Source organism: Orycteropus afer, unplaced genomic scaffold, assembly GCF_000298275.1.
Source record: "Orycteropus afer afer isolate SDZICR_OR568_19922 unplaced genomic scaffold, OryAfe1.0 scaffold00112, whole genome shotgun sequence".
In the NCBI taxonomy this organism is placed as follows: Eukaryota; Metazoa; Chordata; class Mammalia; order Tubulidentata; family Orycteropodidae; genus Orycteropus; species Orycteropus afer.
The window spans coordinates 3,807,746-3,827,661 of NW_006921699.1; the positions used below are offsets into that span (position 1 = coordinate 3,807,746).

The following is a 19,916-nucleotide window of genomic DNA, read 5'->3' on the forward strand; positions in this document are numbered from 1 at the left end:
TAAAACTCATACACTGTTGGAGGGGCGCAACCTCTTTGGAGGGAGAGTTGGCAATTTCCATCAAAACTAAAATGTGCCCACCCTCTGATAGATAAGGTCATTCCACTTCTAAGAACTTATAGACCTACTTAAACAAATGTACACAGGTGTGTCCAAGGATGTGGATGGTAGTGTTGTCTGCAGAGATAAACCTGAAAATAGGCTAAATGTGAACTCTGACAGGGCAGGAATGATGTCTCTGTCCCCTGTCGGGGCTGGTGCTCAGGAATGGCTCAGAGACTATGGAGCATCCTGCAACTCCCTTCTGCTAGCTCAGTGGGGAGAGCACTTCTTGGAAGGGAGGACCCCAACGTGTGGTGGCCCAGGTAGTGACCAGCTTCCTCTACTGGCTGGGCAGTGGGGCTCTGCTCTGGGCTCTGAATCTGGAAGGTGAATTATAACCTTCCTCCTGAGAGCCCCTGGATTCTTGAGATAGGGCATCAAGCAGTCACCGAGCACAAGTCAAACCTTGAAGCCAATACTAAGTGGGGTGAAAGTGTCCCTATGAAAGCAAATGCCAGAGGTGGGCTTTGGGGCCAGAATCACCCCACAAAATCCACAAGTTGCTGTACCACGGGCCTGGGCTCCTATGTCTTGGAGAAGCTCTAGTTCACACTCATAACCATTTGAATTCACACAGAGAGCAAAAGAATGGGATATTCAGATGCAACCAGGGTTTCTGACACAAGCCAGAGAGAATTGGTCAAAGCCTTTGAGTGTTTCAAGTACAGTGTTTTCCAAGATTTTAAAACAAAATGTACCCAACCGTTTAATGAGATTATTTTAATGCAGAACCTACAACCACTGTCTATCGTGTTGCAAACAGCTCTCCATGCTAATCAAACGCCTCTCATCTTTTTACAATGGATTCATGACTGGTTCATATAAAGACAATAAAAATTAAATGAGTCATGAGCTCCTAAATCATTTTCTTTTGGTCTTTTTAATAACTCACTTTGAAAGAAGAACTGGCTGAGAGCAGATGCTTCATTAGAATTATTTGTTCCTGGTTTTACACCATTTAGGCACAGGGGAAAAAAAGGAACCTTTTAACATATCCTTCAGATGCTGCCACAAATACTTTCTTCTAATGGGTTTTGTTTTTCTGCTTTTATCACTGTACCCCGCCTGCCGACATTTGGAAGTCTCAAATAGTGAGATTTGGTGGGGAAAAAAACAAAAAAGAGTGCCTCTTTCAAGTCATTTGAAATATATAGGTTTGTTATAAGCCTTTTTAAAAAATGAATACAATAGATAAATGTTTCTTGTTCCTGAGAATATCCTGGCCAAACAATTCATGTGCTGGTCTTGGAGAATTCTGCGCCCTTCCCTGGAGGGGGCAGAGGCCAGCAGCTAATGTGGGATGTTGTACCATCAATAGGCACCCCAGATCCAGAGTGGGTGGCAGGCAGAGACAGCCAGAGTGAGGCCTTGGCAAAGCTGTGTGGCCTGGCTTAGTCACTGAGAGGACCACCTTGTCCTGGGTATTGAGTCTCAAGAGCAAACAAGAGCCCAGAAGCTCCAGTGGTGGGCATGCAGGCTGGCTGCAAGTCCATGGGCAAGTTCCTCCACCCCTCTGAGTTACTTAGCCCCACCTGCCCTGTGGAGTTGTGGTGAGGGCTAAGGGGAATGATGCACAGACAAGCACAGGGCCTGGAGCACCATACACTGGAGCTGTTTAGCATTCATGGTAAAAAACAATAGCAACGGCACTACCACTGTTCAGCTGGGCAGCCGTTTTCTATAATCTTTGAGATGTCCTCTTTCTGTTTCTGCCATTCTTCTGGGAAAGCCCCCTCCCTGCCCCTAAGGGGTCATAAGGGACAGTGAGGAGGATAGTTATGAGGTGATATTGTTTGTACTGATGAGGAGGGACATGAGGCCAGATTTGGGGACAGTCCCTCCACTCCACCCTGAATGGCTGCAAGGTGGTCGGTCTGGTCCAAGAACCGGAGGGCTGGGCTGGAAAGAGTTTGTACGTTTAGTTTCTGTGAAAGTGAAGCAGGCCCTCCCTATGAACAGACCCCAAAACAATGAGTATGGAGGCCAGGGTAAGGTGAGGAGTGGCTGGGCCTGCTTCTGAGATGGGGCCTCACCACGACCCTCAAACCCTGGATCTGAACCTGAAGAAGATAGGGGCTGCAGGGAGATCCTGCTCACCAAGGCAGGTCGAGGGTAGACATGTTCCGGGTCCAGGTGAAAAAGTGAGGGGACCCAAGGACCAGGGTCATTCTCTAACTTCTGTGTAGCATTCCCAAATTAGATAAGGTCTCTGCCACCAAAGTGCCTTTCTTATTACAGGATGATATGACCTCACAGATGAAAGAGTCCTCAAAGTTCACTCTGCTCTCTTCTGCTTGGATATGTACGATCACAGGCCTTTCGCTGCCTTTGAAGACTGCTTGAGGGGTGGGGAGTTCTTCCTAAGGCTCAGCTTTCCTCCTTGGGCTCTGATTGTGGCAGAGACATCTGTCCCTTCCCTACGTGGCACTGTGTTGTCTGATCAAAGCAGTGCCCATGGGCCAGGGTGGTCTGAGGTGGGGTGGAGCCACTGGCTTCTTGGTCTGCTTTGCCCTGCCTTCCCTGTGGGCAGGGCCCTGTGGCGCCATGCAGTGCTATGAGGAGGAAGGCTGTGCTTGAATCTAAGCACAGACCTGCAGCCCTGGACAACAGCCCCAAGACTAGACAGAATTGGTCTGAGGTAGAACTCAAGGTGCTATTGGTGGCCAGCTCCCACTTCTGGGGTGGGGGCAGTGGGCCTCAGACCCTTGAGGGCTGAAGTATACCCTGGGCACACCCTGGCCTGCAGCTGCTTCAGTAGAGAAACTGACACCCAGCCAGGAAGCAAACAAATTACAGGCTGTACTTTGTTAGCTCTTGGGAACTCGTGTGAGCAGAAACTATTGATTTCTCATCAAACTAACAGAAGGCGGCATCATAACCCAGAGGGCCGATGCTGGGAGGGCTGCGGCTCCTCCCCTGGGTTGCTGCTTCTGCTGGGGAGCGTCTGTCTTTGGCATCTTTGAACTGTGGTCCAAGATGTTGGTCTCTGCTCAGTGAGGGGTTTTGTTTCCCCTGATGTGGCTAAGGCAGGAACCCTCACGCAAGCTGGGCTAGGGGGAGGCAGAAGCATTTACAAGTCACCTACTTGTGTGCATGCTGTCCTGGCGTTGGGTGGCTTGGGAGTCCTTAGGAGGCAAGTGGGGCCAGGCCAGACTTCCTGGCCATTTAAGAAGGTGCTGTGAGCCACAGACATAAGGAGGGAATCCTAGGTAACTGCCATGGGCAGCTTGGAGCATTGCTCAGGTTCAAGTAAGCCATTGGGAAATGAAGGAGGGAGACCCTAAGAGCCTCAGCAGGGCTCCCCTCTACCTTATTTGGGGGCTCCTGGCCTTCCTCGGGTACATTTTTAATCTTAGTCTGGAAGGTGCCGAACACTCCTATAGGACGTACATCTGCAGGACATACATGTGCTGTGTCACTCCCTAGTGAAAATTCTATGGCTCTCTACTATTTACAACAGAATGGCCAAAACCTTAGTTGGCATTCAGGGCCCTTCATGTTCTGGCCTCAACGTGCCCCTCCAGCTTCCTTGCTCCCTTGTTCATCAAACATTCCTGTTCCCTGAAGCCCTGGCCAGAACTAATCCTCTCTCAGGCCTGGGACATGCTTTCTCTGAATACAGACCTGCCACACTGTGTTGTAATTCTGTTTGTGGCTCCCTTGCCCCAACCTTGGGTGGGCTTGCACCTCGCTGGCACTAAGTGGGCACATCTAAAGGCTGAATTCCCCATGTGTGGACTGGATCCCACACAACTGGGTGACTCTCAAATGATTCTGACAGTGATATTTGCGGGCTATGGAATCCGAGTGGCTCCTTCTTGGCTCTGGGCTAGAGGGGGTACATTTACTTTCTGATCAAATATTATTCTGATGCTCAAGGCATCCTTGATGTTTGCAAGTCAGAAAAGTTTAATTACATGTGTCATTAGCATAGCATTCTGTAATAGCTCTATGACTGAATTCATTAACAGAATTCTTAACAGATAAGACAAGACAAATTAATATTTTGTTGCCCATGAAAGCTTCTCATTAAGAGAGTAGTGAAAAAGTGATTAATATTTTGTTGCCAATCAAGATGTCTCATACAAATGACAAAGAAAGGAGGCCCACACCTCAAGGTGCACCTTGTGTGCTAATCTCTCCACCTTGGGTTTCGTAGGCTGAATCTGCTTCCCAGTTTGCTTCAATGCCAGTTGCTAATCACAGCGCTGTGATGATATTTCAATTCTGACTGCTCTCCCAGGTGCTGGTTATCGGCAGAGCTGGGGTGGTGCTGAGATGCCATGCGCTGAGGGGCTCTGGGCAGCCCCTGAACCTTTGGTCTGTCAGTATTGCCCCTGAGCTGGTCTTTCCTGACCAAGTTTTGTTGCAAAAATGCCCCGTGAATCCTGATGACCTGGCTCTTGCTCTCACCAGCCTGATTTCCTCCCTGGTTGTCTCCTCATTGTTTCCAGAGTTGGGCTGCTACTTCTAAACACCTCCCGTATGCCAGACACTGAGCCAGGTACTTCATTCACGTGTGAAAATGCCCATGCACAGAAAGCATTATCCATTTCCCACGGGACCAGAGATGTTGAACGACTTGCCCCAGGCTGCTCTGGGTTTGCTGGAGGTGGCTGGTCAGTGTCTTTCCCAGGATGAATCCAGGCTGATGTGGACAGTTGTGCCCCTAACTTCAGGCAGCAGGGTTACCCTGGGTCACCGCTGATGGGGGAGATTCACTGGGCTGCTGCTGGTTGCTCAATGGGGACTCAGGCTGCAAAGTGCTGAGAATGTTGTTTAGCAGCACAAGTAATAACAACAACAACAACAAGAGTGATAAAGATAATAAATTTAATGATAGTTAGCATTTGCAGAACACGATATGCTAAGACCTGTTTAAAGTGCTGAAGAACAAAGATGTCTCTTTGAAGACTAAGGTATCCCTAACCCAAGCCATGGTATTTTCAGTCGCCTCATATGCATGTGAAAGCTGGACAATGAATAAGGAAGACCGAAGACTAGTTGATGCTTTTGAGTTGTAGTGTTGACAAAGAATACCGAAGGTACCGTGGACTGCCAGAAGAACTAACAAATCTGTCCTGGAAGAAGTACAGCCAGAATGCTCCTTGGAAACTAGAATGGCCAGACTTCGTTTCACCTATTTTGGTCGTGTTGTAAGAAAGGACTATTCCCTGGAGAAGGATATCATTCTTGGTACAGTGGAGGGTCCACGAAAAAGAGGAAAGTCCTCAACAAGATGGATTGACACAGTGGCTGGAACAATGGGCTCAGGTGTAGCAAGGACTGTGAGGCTGGCGCAGGACCGGGCAGTGTTTCATTCTGTTGTACACAGGGTTGCTATGAGTTGGAGCCAACTCAATGGCACCTAACAACAACAACAACATATGCTAAGAACTTTACATACATCCTCTCATTTAAAGGAGCTCTGGTGGCATAGTGGGTAAGGCATGTGGCTGCTAACCAAAATGTTGGTGGTTCAAACCCACCAGTTGCTCCACAAGAGGAAGATGAAGCAATCTACTCATGGAACGATTTACAGCCTTGGAAACCCAATGGCAGTCACTATGAGTTGGGATCAACTTGACGGCGGGGGGGGGGGGGGGTTTTTTTTTTTTTTTTTTTGGTTTTAGCATTTGTGGAACACTATATGCTAAGAGGGAGCTCTGGTGGTGCAGTGCATAAGGCATTTGACTGCTAACCAGAAGGCTGATAGTTCAAACCCACCAGTTACTCCTTGGAATGAAGACTGGGCAATCTACTTCCGTAGTGATATCGCCTGGGAAACCCAAGGAGGGGTCTGTTTGAGTTGGATCTGACTTGACGGCAATGAGTTTGGTTGATTTTGTTTTTTATATGCTAAGAACTTTACATACATCTTCTCATTTAATCTTCATTATAATCTTATGATGCAGTTCCTATTATTTATTCCATTTCACAGAGGAGAAAACTGAGGGTCAGAGAGGTTAAGTGCCCTTCCAAGGTCCTTCAATTAGTTAGTGGCAGAGCAGAGACTTAAACCCAGGTCCTGTTGATCTCAGCACCTGTACTCTTTCTTCACTAACAGGCTGGCTGCCTCCTTCTCTGAGGTACAGGAGGCACATGTTGTACATGCACAGTGTGGGCTGTGTGCTTGGACATACTGTGTGTGCTTGTGTGCATCAGGTTAGGACCCTATGAGGTTGGAACTGACCTGCACCCTCTCTTGGGGCTTTCTGAGAAGCATCAGGTCCTGCCGGTTTGTGGGATGCTGACCTGACCACAAGCAGCGAAGTGTTTCCTGGGAGGTAATGAGGGGCCATTAATCTTCTGTTGCACCCACAATTACCCAAATTGCTCACCTTATTGTGAAAAGTAGAAATGCAATTGAGTTGGTGCTGGAGGCATGTTCAAGGGAGGTGAAAAACACTCAAAGTAATTTAATTAACTGATGGCAAGTACATTAAGAGTAGTTCTGCCTCTGCCGTTATTTCTGATGTCTTTAAAAAGAGGACCAAGTAATGCACATGGATGTTCAGACAGATATGGCACCTGGTCTTGGTTCTGAATCAATTACCACTGGCCAAATGTACTTAAAAATTGATGCCTCCATGTCAGTAACTTGTGCTCAGTGCTTTTGTGCACACAAACCTGTGCACCTCAACACACACACACACATTCTATACTACATACCATACCACACACACTCCCACATTGGTCCTAGACCTTACAAACAGGACATTGTCCTCTCCTGCTGGGATCTCAAATAAGCCCTAGCCATCTCAGGTCCAGAGGACAAAGGAATCTGCTCATCCAGCATCGTCCATCAAGCCTTCACACCAGGGTTGCGCTGACACTGGCATTCAGAAATGTGTAGAATACAGGCTATGCTCACCATGGTGGGGAAATTGCAAGGAAATCATCCTGCCCAGTGTGACCAGGGTGGGAGAAGGGCACTTGACATCCAGATGCCTCTTCTTCCCATATGCGTCCCCCATGATCTCCAGGATTCAGCAAGTAATAGAATCCTGAAGTATCCCTGCTGGGACTGTCTCCTCACAAAGCAGTCTCAGACTTGGAGGGACCATCAAAGTCATGGGGTTTAGTGGCTCTAATTGGCAAGCAGCCACTTCACAGCATTGCTGACTACACTCCCTGCCTCAGCTTGTATGCCTCTAGGGATGGGGAGCTCACTGTCTCCTGTGATATCTCACTCCATTGCAGGGCAGTTATTTTATTTTTTAGCAAATTCATTTTCCATAGAGCAGTTCACATACACTTTGTCTCATGATATTGACCACAATGTAATAGCTCCCCTCCCACTTCCTCCCAATAGTTACCTCTTCCTGGTGTCCATCCCTCCATGCACTCCTGTCCCCTGAGCTGTCTCCCTGTGCATAAGCAGTCCTTCTTTCTCCTATGATTGTTCTCTCCAAGGAATGTATCTACCTCAGGTAAATGTTCAACTCATATGCCTGTCTTTTGCTTGGCTGGAAGCCACAGGAGTGGGTTCAATTCCAGACCTGAAGGGCAGCTAGGAGCCATAGTCTCAGTGGTTCCACCAGGCTCTATTGGGCCAGCAAACCTAGTCCTCCCTTTTTTGTTTCCAAATGCTTTTGAGTTTTGTTCCACATTGTTCTCCCTCTCTATCCAGGATCTCCTACATAGATCCCCTTCCAAGTGGTTGACAGGGGTAGCCGGGCACCATCTAGTTCTTCTGGTCTCACAGTCATATAGGCTACAGATTGGGTGGTGTACTAGCTGCTAAGACTGATTGCATCCATGAATTTTTGGTTTTCTTCATTCTTCTTTGCTCTGGACAAGGAGAGATCATTGCATCTAGATGGCAGCTTGCAAGTTTTAAGATCCCTACTCACCAAAGTAGGAGGTGGAACAATGTTTTGTGCAGTATGTTATGCCAATTGAGCTTGATGTCCCCTGCGACTATGGTCCCGAGCTCCCAGGTTCAACTACTCGGTTCCTCTGGGTAGCTGGCTGTGACCAAGCAGTGACTACAACCCTGCCTCTTGTCAGCTCTACTATACACTTGGGAATTCAGATCATACACATAAACTTATAGGACCATTGTCTGCCAAGCACAGGGCAGTCCTGATGGCTGGAATAGTGTTTCAGCTATGAAGCTCAAATTTATCTCCTTTTAGGAGTGTACCTTGGCTCTTTGTGCTAGTCCAATGCATGGGGTCACATAACCCAGTCCCTATCCCAGCCCTTTAGAGATACTGGCAGGAACTGACCACTCATCCCACAGATCTTCCTTCTCTGGCCCAAGCAACCCATGGCAGACCAGCTGTCCTAAGCCAAGGAGACCAGGGATGTTCCCTCTTCTGGCCTGAAAACTGTATTTCTACTACTATAGCCTGAGACCTATCTGACATCTTGGCAGCTCCCTACATGGGTGACATCATTCTGTCTTCTCACATAAACTTCTGGGAAGCCACATTACCTTTGTGCCAAACCTAGGCCAATAAATATACCTGAATTATAACATTTAACCCTCATAGCCCAGGAGAAGGGAAGTCCTGCTAATGTTTTATTAATTATAATATTTTCATACAGGTTAATTTACTGAGGATGAATGGGTTAAGAATTTGTTCAAAGTCAGAAACCAGTGCAGGCTGGCTGTGTTTTCAGGGAACAGGCATACTCCCTGCTTGTCATGTCAGGCTGTGTGAGATCAGCTGCTCTCTTTTCCACACACAACCACTCAACTCATCAAACCCACATCCCTCACCCAACAAAGAAGGGCCCTTCCACACCCTCACCTGGATACCTGTCCTCCAGCCTACCCAGAACAATAGCTCCCCTCTATCTTCTACAGAGAATGCCCCTTTCCCTCATGGTTAGATGTTCAAATCCTATCCAACTTTAAGGTCCAGCACTCCCCCCTGGGCTCCCCAGCCAGTCAGGTGTTCTTTTCTACTCAGGAGCTTCTGCCTCCTACTTGGTTGTACTACTCCGTTGGACTGAGGGCCATCCCATAAGGCATATGGTCTCCACTCGCACAGACCACACTTCTCCATGTCCATCCTCATGCACACCTCCAAATTTTGCTAATGCAGGCCCTGCACAGAGGCCCCCTGCCCTGCCCACCATGGCCACCCCCAGTCAAGACACTTTTTCCTTATCCTGGGCATGGCTACCAGGGTTTATGGCCACCACTCATCCTGCTCACTGCTTATGGTGGACTTGTATTTTCTGATACTTTCAGGCTGACAGCAGGCTTGAAAGGCACCAAGCATGGGATTTTACAACACTCCAGCCCTGCCATTGCCACCTAGCAACTAGGACAGCTTTCTTTTCCTAGGGGATACACTGGAGCTTGGAATAAATTCCAGGTGACTTACATTGATGTCTTCTAAGTCCAGGAAGTTCAGGGTTAGCCCATTGCGCTTCCAGACGATTGGTGGCCGCAGGTCTCCACGGACAGCACATGTCAGCACCGTACTCAGCCCCACAGTCACTGTGGTCATGCTGACCCTCTCCTCAGGAGAGAGGCTGAGCTGGACCACCTCTGCAGAGAAAATGGATAAGGCAGTCAGGTGCAGACTCAGGGGGATTTACTTGGGGGCAGGAGGAGAGGTCTTCAAGGTTCCCCCAAATTGTTCTCAACTAAAACCAAGCAAACCTGTTGTCATTGAGTCGATTCTGACTCATAGTGACCCTACAGGACAGAATAGACTTGCCCCATGGTGATTTCAAGACTATAATCTTTGTGGAAGCAGACTGCCACATCTTACTCCAAGGAGCAGCTGGTTGGTTCAAACCGCTTTTGGTTATCAGCCGAGTACTTATCCACTATACCACCAGGTTTCCTTTGTTCACAACATCCACTAAATTTGCAGACAGAGATTTTTCCAGGAAGGGGGACCACAACTTCTGTCAAATTCTCAAAGGGCTCATGAGTCAAAACAGGTCACGAGTCACAGCTCTAGTGTATGGGAGAACCATCTGGGCTATGGCTTTGTGAGCAGAGTTGAGGATGTGGGCTGCCAGGGCCACATGGGCCATCATGCAGACACCAGAGAGCTGGTTGTATCTGCCCTGCTTGGGGGTCCCAAGGCCTAATGAAGTCTGGGGCCTGCTAAGTGCAGTCAAGGTCTGCTGAGTGAGCCGACAGGCTTCTCATCCATCTGGGGGCAATTTAAAGGTTGCACTGTCTGAAGCCTGGGGAATGAACGAGCTGACCTTTGAAGGTTAGTTTCTGTCTGATGCTTCTCTAAACTAGGACTTGGATTTCTGCTCTGTGACCATTCATGGTAGCCTTTAATTTTTTGAAGTGTACTTCAGGCTGCACAAATTATTAATCCTTGCCATTTTATACTTGGTAACTGGCATTAAGACTGATCATTCTTCAGACAAATGGGGAGGGTCTAAAATATTTCCCTGCAATCATAGGCTTTTTGAAATTCTCAGGATTTCTGAAAAAAATTAACCAAACCCTGGCTGCTCAAATGTTGATATGGGGCCAAGCTTGGAAGGAGTTACTAACCTGCTGATGGGACTGTCTCCCCAAGCTTTGCCCGAGATCTGCCCACCCATGGGGCTTGGAACAGGAGCCAGTGATGGGGAGAGCTGAGGGAGGCAGGCTGGCTCTAAGTTGGAATCTATTCTGGGAGACCAGCCAGCATACTGGGAACCTAACTCACTCTTATCACTCCATTGGGACCTGGGGGGCCCTGACAGGTGTGTCCCACAAAAACTCTGTGTAAAGCAGAGTTGAGAGCTGAGCTCATGACTCAGTGGGACACTTGTCAGCTGTGACTGGTGACAGCAACACTGCAGGTAACTCATCTGTGCTCTGTACCTTCCTGGCAGTGTGTGTATGGCAGGAAGGGATGAGAAACAGCCGCAGGTGCAAGGCATAGCCTACTGGAGCCAATGAAGTGAGAACAGGTGCAGGAGGTCAGCTGAGTAGCAAAGCCCCTCCTCCTCCCCAAACACTAGCCCAGCCCTGGGCCTATGAAGATGACCAAGATATCCACCAGGTGCTTAATCAGGGATAGAGGGATGAAAAATCGACAAAACTGAGATAGAGAAGGAAGGGAGCCTGCCGGCTGGGGAGGGAGGTGGAGGGGACAACCACACGCAGGAAAACGGGACTCAAGCATAGGAGCCCTGTGAGTAAAGATAAGCACCGGGTGACTGATGCAGATGCAGCCAGCATGATATTTTACCAACATTGTTGTTGTTGTTGTTATGTGCCATCGAGTCGGCCCCGACTCATGGCGACCCCTTCTTGGGTTTCTGAGGCAGTGTCACTACGGAAGTAGATTGCCCCATCTTCCTTCCGAGGAGTGGCTGGTGGGTTTGAACCGCCAGCCTTCTGGTTAGCAGTCAAGTGCCTTAGCCACTATGCTACCAGGACATTAAAGCGATACATTTCAAGTTCCCTCTTCAGTCACAGTCTGCTTGCTGCCCTCCACCTCTGAGTCACCAGGGTTACTGCTCAGGGTAAGAGAAAGAGGCCCTGGCCCTATGTAGCAAGATCCAGGCTGGGAGAGGAAGTGAGGCAGGGGGAGAAGGAATTTACTAAAACGGCTTAACTCCCACTGTGCTCTGCTAGGGCCTAGCTTTTCAGACACACAGCCCAGAGCTCTCCTCGAGTGTAGAGGAGGTACCTTTCTCCGAGGCCTTTAGGTTCCACAATGTGTGGCTGTAAGGGGAATGGAATGACCCTTTCTGGTTCCGGAGGTTATGAAAACAAGAAGGGAGACACAGGAAGGATGAAGAGTGAGACTTGTGGTGTGGAGGTGAGGAGGGCCAAGGTTGGGTGACTGCCAGCATACTGGGAGCCTAACTTGTGGGCAGAGTGCCAGAGCCTACATGGAAGGTCCCGACTGCCTTGGTTGGGGAGAAGGCCGTAGGTGTATATACAGAAAATAGTGCCCCTGTACAAACATCTGACACCCATTTTTTAGATAATGTTACAATTATCAGCTCAAAAATAATGCTTGTTAATCTTTGATTTAACACATACAACACTACGTGAAAATTACAACTGCAACTTCTTTGCTTTCGCTGATGAAAACTTGTCTATGATGTGCTCTAAGTAATTTTTTTCCCCCAGTTTCTTCTTTTTCTATACTCAGTAGAGCAAGATCACACAGTCTGCCTTGACCACAGAGAGTCTCAAATACGACAGAAGGAGTTTTAACTTGCTGAATGATCTCTCACAGCTGGTGACGGAAACTTTGATGGTTAACAGAAACTGCTCAGTGGTGCCCAGGGCATGGGCCATACCTGCCATACCTTAGATATGCCTCTGGGTGAGGTGTTCTGCACCTCTGTATTCTAGGCCTGCAGATTGGACACCACCAGCATTGGGCCTGAAGGAATTGCAGCCAGACCTTGAAGGGTGCATGGTGCCAGAGAGGCTGAGGGAGGCTGAGCTGAGGGCAGCATTCTGACCATACAGGCTGAGGGTACTGGGAGCAAGAGCACACCAGTGGGGCTCTCAGCCAATGGCAAAGGGCAACCAGAGGTCCTTGCCACAGAAAGCAGAGGCCTCCATGCTGCTTCCCTCCACTCAGACACCAGCCTGGAGAGGGGCTGGAACAAGGGATGGGAAATGGAGACACACATGTTTTCCTCAGAGAGTTACTTACCTGGAACGCTAAAATTCTCAGCTTGGAATAAGCTTTACTGATAATTTAGTTGCATTTTTCTCCCAGTGGCCCACGGATGGGGTGTGTGAAGTCAGGTCAGTTACAAAAAGAAACCATATGTTCTCTGCATGTCTGAGTTCCAGGTGGACCACAAGGAAAAGACCAAATAGGCAGTTAGGGAGGGACACCTGGAGGAGGCAGGGCTTCTTCTCCTGGGTCCTAGAGCTCCAGTTTACAGTAGTGGTTCCTGACCAGCTGCATCACATTGAGTGTTTGATAACAGACTCCTGCCCCACTCCCCCATGACTGATAGACGCAGGTAGTGGTGGTGATGGGCATTTGGATTTTAACAAGTACTCCAGGAGGTTCCATGGTACCCGAAGGCCTGAGAGCCACTGCCTTAAAAGGTGTGTGTGGGGGTGAGGGTCCTGGTAGATGGAAAGGAGGAGTATAGGTGGGGGATGGGGAGTTAGGCTGGGGTCTTGGGGGCCCTGACTACTAGGCTAGGAGCCTGGCTCTCATTTAGAATGTAGGGTCTACATGAAATGTAGGACCCCTTCCTCATGGGGCCGCAGAATCATATTTTTCAAAAAAAGGCCTATAAAATGGGGCTAAAAAAACAAACCAAAGACAAAAAACAAAACAAAAGGCAAGGAGATGGCATGCTGCCATGCCCCTGCCTGCAGGCTGTGACAGCTGGGGGCTGCTCCCTCTCTGGGTACATCGCCATCGTTTGTATGTACGAAGACGGACATTTTACACGGGAAAAACTCATGCAAGATTGGAATGCACGGATACTGACAGAATCATCATCATTCTGCTCCTGTCAGCTACACAAATATTAACCAAACAGCAAATATTTGGATCATTTAAAGTTTAATTAAATGAATGTTTTATTGGATTTAATTCATGTCAATATTCCCTAGCTCCTTTTAAAATTCTGAAGAGATTTATGGCTACTGAGCCCTCTTTTCCCAGCCTCACTCCCAGTTATTTACTGTTCAGCAAGCCTGCCCTGGGAGGCCCTACTGCTCTGCTAAGTGAGCAGACAGGACGAAGTAAGAGACCAAAGAATGGCTTGGGCTCCAGTGATCAGGGCAGGACACTGGCCCAGGCTCGGGACACCTGGCCTCCAGGCCTGGCTCTACAGGTGACACACTGAGTGGCCCTGGGAAGGCCCTTCACCTGCTTCTGGGCCTCACTTTTACCACCTGTAAAATGAGGGACTGGGCCAGGAGGGCTCTGGGGGCCCATCCCACTTTTAGGCCTTGAGTGGGTGATTCTAAGTGGACATCCCTGTGGACCCTCCATCCAGGGGCTGTCTGCTGTGCCTCCACTTACCCCCAATGTCATCTGCCTCTGCTCTTTGCCTACTTGCCTATGATGGTACAAGTGACATCTCAAGTGGTAGTACTAAGAGCTCTCAAGCCCCACTGGGGCTTTTCTTGTAACATTGCTCTCCCTTTCCCTCCTCCCCATAACAGGGCTCGGGTGCTGGCTTAGGCCCTCAACAGCCTCCTGTGTGATCACCCCTTCAGTTTTCCCTGCTACCTGAGTCTCCTTGTCACATCTTGCCATACATAGTACATCATAACCCTTTTAAAAGCCACAAGTGGCTCCCCATTACCGTCACCATGTAGAATTCCGAACAGTTCCCGATCTTGTCCCCATTTTCTTCTCCAACATCTTTCACCACTGTGCTGGCTGGTCTCCCATTGCATTCACTTGTTTGTACCTCAGCACATTCTTGCTCTGCACCTTCCACTGTATTCTGAGTGCCTCACACTTGTGGCCCCCCACCTGCGAGATGACCTCACGGGGCAATTCTGGGACCCCAAAGTTTTAATGTTCAGGAACATGTGGGCAGCAATTGGGTGAAGAAGATTGAAAGACTGTCGTGTGTTTGTCAGGAGTTTTTCAGGATTAAGTACTAGAAACTCTCAGAAATCCTCAACAAACTTTGGGAAAACAAAAGAGGATGGTATTTGTTCCCATAACTGGGGAACCTAAGGGGGCAGGAGGAGGCTGCACATATCCAGGGCCCTGAGCTGGGACCCCAGCCCCTCTCTCCCATGCTCTGCAGGGCCAGGCTCTTTACTGGCTGTAGTACGTCCACTAGCAGCCTCACACTCATGTTGTCTCTGCTCTTTGGATCCCAGAGAAAGAGATCAAGTCCTGTCCGAAGAACCCTGGGCAAAATCATAGGGACAACTCTGGCCAGAGTGGTTTCTGTGTTCTTCCTGGAGCCCACACTGAGGACAGGTGGATGGAATACTGTGATTGCCAAGCCTGGGTGGGACTGGGTGGTTGAGGGTAGGGTCAAATGTCCTAGCAGAAAGGACAGACTAACATTTTCTGACTACTGCAGTGATGTGGAGGAAAGCCCCTCTTCTTCCCTCCATCCTCATCATAAAGCCCATCTGGAAGCCTTGATATCATGCAAAATGACCAGGAAAAGAGGTAGAGTCATACTATGAAAATGAGAACTACCAGAACTGATTTAGGTTTTTGAGGCCGGCCTCCACACCTGCCCCTTTTCTGGAGAGAAGTCCTTCCCTTCTTCTTGTGAGCAATCAGAGAAAGCTTTCACAGGGAGCGGTGTTAGTGAAAGTAGGGCCCAGCTGAGAGGACCTCATAGCCATCCTGAGCCTTACACGATGGGCATGAGAGGAGGACCCTAAGTATGTGCTCAGTGAACCCACTCTTACTGAAATTCTGGGTGCTGGCACTGTGTTGAACTTCACTACTGTGAACTCCTACTGAGCATACCCATCCTGCTGGGGACTCAGATAAGTTCCAGAGCTGGACTCTGCTCTGAAAAAAGTGAAACCACACTGCCACCCTCCAGAGCTGGGCTGGAGAGGGAAGCTGCCTGATGAAGGGCCAACCATGGTGCCTCCAGCTCCTGGCTGTGGCTCAGATGCTCTAGCCACCTGTAGTCCCAGTGACCAACCATCTGATCCCATTTGTCACTACATGGGAAGGTTCTCGAGGTCTCTGGGAGATCATGCAACAAGAGCTGCCCCATGGTCAGAGTGTGAGAATGTGTCTGTATAAAGAGGCTGGCCCTGGTGGCATAGTGGTTAAGCACTTAGCTGTTAACTGAGAGGTTGGTGGTTCAAACCCACCAACTGCTCCAAGGAGGAAAGATGTGGCAGTCTTCTACTGTAAACATTACAGTCTTGGAAACCTATGGGGCAGTTCTACTCTGTTCTACAGGGTTACTATGAGTGGGAATCCACTCAACAGCAACGAATTTCCTCTTGGAAAGACAGAGATTGGTGGAGGTCAGAGCTGTCCACTGGGGAGCTTGCCCAGCACTGGGAAGAGAGTCTGTGCCCACAGAGAGGTAGATGCTCTGTGCTATGAGAACCAGCATTGGGAAGCTGCTTGGCAAGTAGGGCATTCAAGGTGGGTGAGGGAGTTCTCACAGCTTGGGACACCCACCTCTCTGTGAGTGAGCACTTCTGACATCAGTGGTCCAGATACTCAGGACCAGCCCTGCCCCCTCCTCTACCTCCAAGACTCCAGCTTTACCACCACCACCTGAGTCTATCAGTCATGGGGGAGTGGGGCAGGAGTCTGTTATCAAACACTCAATGTGATGCAGCTGGTCAGGAACCACTACTGTAAACTGGAGCTCTAGGACCCAGGAGAAGAAGCCCTGCCTCCTCCAGGTGTCCCTCCCTAGCTACCCTGATTCATGCTCCCATCAGGCTAAGAGGCCATCCTTCCCATCTACCCGACCCCCATCTACACCAAGATGACCCTCCTCCTCTTTTCTCCTCTGCAGCCTCAATTCCCTTTCTCCACTCTGGACCATCACAAAGGTTTGAGAAATTAGTTCATCCTGAAGACCAGTAGACCAACAGAAGCCAGCTGTGTTACTCTCCAGGTCACCATCTGGCTATTTGTGGTCTCACCCACCTCTCCATGATGGAGTCTCCATCTGCAGAGGTCTTGGGAAGGCTGGGTTGGAGAGCTAATCCTGGATCTCCCATCAGCTCCATGGATGCTGCACACAAGAGTTCCAGCAGACATGGAGCCAGCCTGTTGTTTGCCATCGAATCGGCCCCGACTCCTAGAGACCCCTCCTTGGGTTTCCAAGGCAGTTATCACTACGGAACTAGGATTGCCCAACCTTCCTTCCGAGGAGTGGCTGGTGGGTTTTGAACCGCCAGCCTCCTGGTTAGCAGTCAAGTGCCTTAGGCACTATGCTACCAGAGCTCCTGGAGCCAGCCTAGCAATCTTTATAAAACACTGAGAGTCATCAGTGGCCACAGCTCCTTCTGCTAAACTCTCACTTCCCCGTGGTCACACTGCTATGACTGTCAAAGCCAGTGTGGGTTGGTTAGCACAAGACTGACCTGGAGAGAAGGATCAACTATGATGCAAGGCTAAGTGTCAGGCAATAGGAGCCCAGGCGGGACTCTGGGCCCTCTGGGCCTAGCATGGTACCTGGCACATAGTAGGTGTGCTTGAGTCCAAGTCTGACTAACAGCAAGTCTCCTGGGTGATTCTGCCTCTCTCTCTGTTCCCTTCAGACCAAAGCAATGATACACCCTTGGCTTTCGAGACACAACATGTCCCAAATACCAGCCCTCGCCTTCCTTCCTGCAGACATGTTCCCCTTGCTCCTTGGAGACTGGTGAGAAGGGGAAGCCACAGGGAATTAATGGGCCTACCATAAGAGGGCAAACAAACATCCTTCCCGAAAGCAGGAGGCCATAAAATCTCAATCGCTGGAGAATTGGGTTTTAGTTCCTATTACAGCTTTCCCTTAATCTCAGGCGCTATTTCTCACACTGACTTGAACTCGATGAGACACTCATAAACCCATCAGCACCCTCTGAGGCAGGATTCTATTGCTTCACAGCAATAGAAATTAAATTTCTCAAATTCTTGTCAAATCGGTGTTGGTTTTCTTATGTCAGAAACACACTAATGGAACACATTCCTACCTGGACATTTGCCATTTTTCAAATGATGCTCTTGGTGAAAAGATCCTGTCAAAAGCTCAATCAAACTGTCTGCACATCAATTATTTTTGACTGAGCCTCGAAGGCCAAACCCAGGCTTGGGGTCTGCTTGGAATTAGGGCAATTCAGAGAGAGCTCTGGATCCCAGGTACTCAGACACTCTTCCATAGCTGCAGCCTCTATTCACATTGTTCTCCTCATAATTTTATGTGTGAAAACATTGGAACACGAGGCTTTGGTGGTTCAGTGGTAGAATTCTCACCTTCTATGAGGGAGGCCCGGGTTCAATACCATGCAAGGCCACCCCCTGTTTTGTCAGTGGAGGTTTGCATGCTGCTATGATGCAGAACAGGTTTCAGTGGAGCTTCCAGACTGAAACAGATTAGGAAGAAAGGCCTGGTGACCAGCTTCTGAAAATCAGCCAATGAAAAACCTGTGGATCACAATGGCCTGGCCTGTAACTGATGATGGGGATGGCACAGGAGCAGGCAGCATTCTGTTCCATTGTGCATGGCATTCCCATGAGTAGGGGCCAACTTGATGACAATAACAAACCTGGAACATACCCCTCAGGTGACCTGAGAGCTGCCAAAGGAGCTGTGCCAAACTCTATTGCTCTGGTCTTGCCCCTGTGACTTGGGCTACGCTGTGAAGTTTCTGAGTCGGGGAACCATAGGCAGAATGGCTGTGTGCCCAATGACTCCTGATCTGCTAGGACATGAGCAACATCTTGACATCTCCTGGACCCTGTGACATCAACTGGTATTTATACAGTGGAGTCACTGTGGTGTGCCCTGGCAACCACCCTGAGGAGCAGCCTTGGGACGAGCTGGTGCTTTCTGCCTCCCCTCTCCCACTCCTGCTGAAATGCCATGACCTGCTTCTTTCAAACTTGTGCTGAAACTTTGCAGCTTGGAGGTTGGGAACAGGTTGTCTTACAGATCTTCATCTTGATGTGCACGTTTTAAGCCCTGATATGTGTTCCCCTGCAGAGGTGGCTCTGGACAGTCAGACTTTTGCTCCCTAGTCACATAAGAGGAAATTTGCATGCTCTGAAAATTCCCAGGTTTTTTATGCATAATCGGGTTCAGATTTTGTGCCATTGTCATATTCCCTCTTGTTTGCTTCATTTTGGGGATGGCAATAAACCTATTAGTTAATTACCCACAGATCTAGTAATTTACTTTTTCAGTTGACTTATGTTGTTTAATGTTACTTCAACCATTAGAAAAGTTTAGTTATCAAATTCTGCTCTCTGGTGTAAAAAGCATTTTGTAAGTTGCAGAAAGGCAGAGGTTGTGTCTGTTTTATTCCTTTTGTATTCCCAGCACTTAACACTATTCATAGTACAAAGAATTCCTAGCACTTTGTACTATTCATAGTACAAAGAAGGGACTTAAGTAGCTTTGACCAAATGAACAGTTTGGGCAGTGCTCATTCAATAATTATATATGAGTTTTCACTATGTGCCAGGATACAGTGGGAATATACTGGTCAGCCAAATAGGCCCAGTGCCTGGTAACCTGGAGCTTGCAGCTTAGCAGGGAAGACAAATACTAAATAGGGAGGGGGAACAAGGGCCAGAAGCTGTCCACAGACAGTCCTGGTCAGGAGCCCTGGCTCCTGCAGTGCCTGGGTCCCCTCTCTTGGGAGAGTCCTCCCTGTGGTACAGTGCTGGACACTGTGGGGTGGGCACAAAAGGTAGAACCATGTCTCTGCTCTCAACAAGTGCCAGTCTGGCGTAGTGTTCTTGTTTGCAGGAGGGACCGGTGCAGCGCAGGTTGCCTGGACATCCCTCTCTATTCGGAGGCTCTGTTTTGCCTTCTGTAGCCAATCCACTAAGCCTTTTTGGTTTTTGGAAAATTAAACCTCATGTGTGACCACTGTGTAGAGGAATGGTCGGTCAGAGCTGAGCCTGGTGCCCAGGAGCTATAACATCACTGTCCCAAGGTCCCTGGGTGCCACATGGCAAGAGGCAGCAGAGGCCAAGCTTTGGAAGGAGCAAGGGGGGCAGGACCAAGGTGGAAAGCTTCCTAGTCAGCAGTGTGTGGGCTGGGCCTGCCCTGCTCATTCCTGTGCCTGGAGCAACTTCCATCAGGCTGGCCAATCATGTATCTCACACCAGGTTGGCACTTTTTTTTCTTTTTCTTTTTCTTTTTTTATTTATTGTGATTTGGGTGAAGATTTACAGAGCAAATTCACTTTCCATACAACAGTTCACATATACTTT

General features: G+C 48.9%; 1 protein-coding gene across 1 annotated transcript in view; it reads right to left on the minus strand.

Moving 5' to 3' along the window:
- The window catches only part of FSTL4 (follistatin like 4), a 644,321-nt gene that overhangs the window by 53,797 nt on the left and 570,608 nt on the right, over window positions 1–19,916 (minus strand). The window contains exon 7 of the mRNA XM_007943751.1: window positions 9,447–9,613. Within this exon, the coding sequence (XP_007941942.1) occupies window positions 9,447–9,613 (167 nt within the window). The remainder of the gene's footprint in view (window positions 1–9,446; window positions 9,614–19,916) is intronic.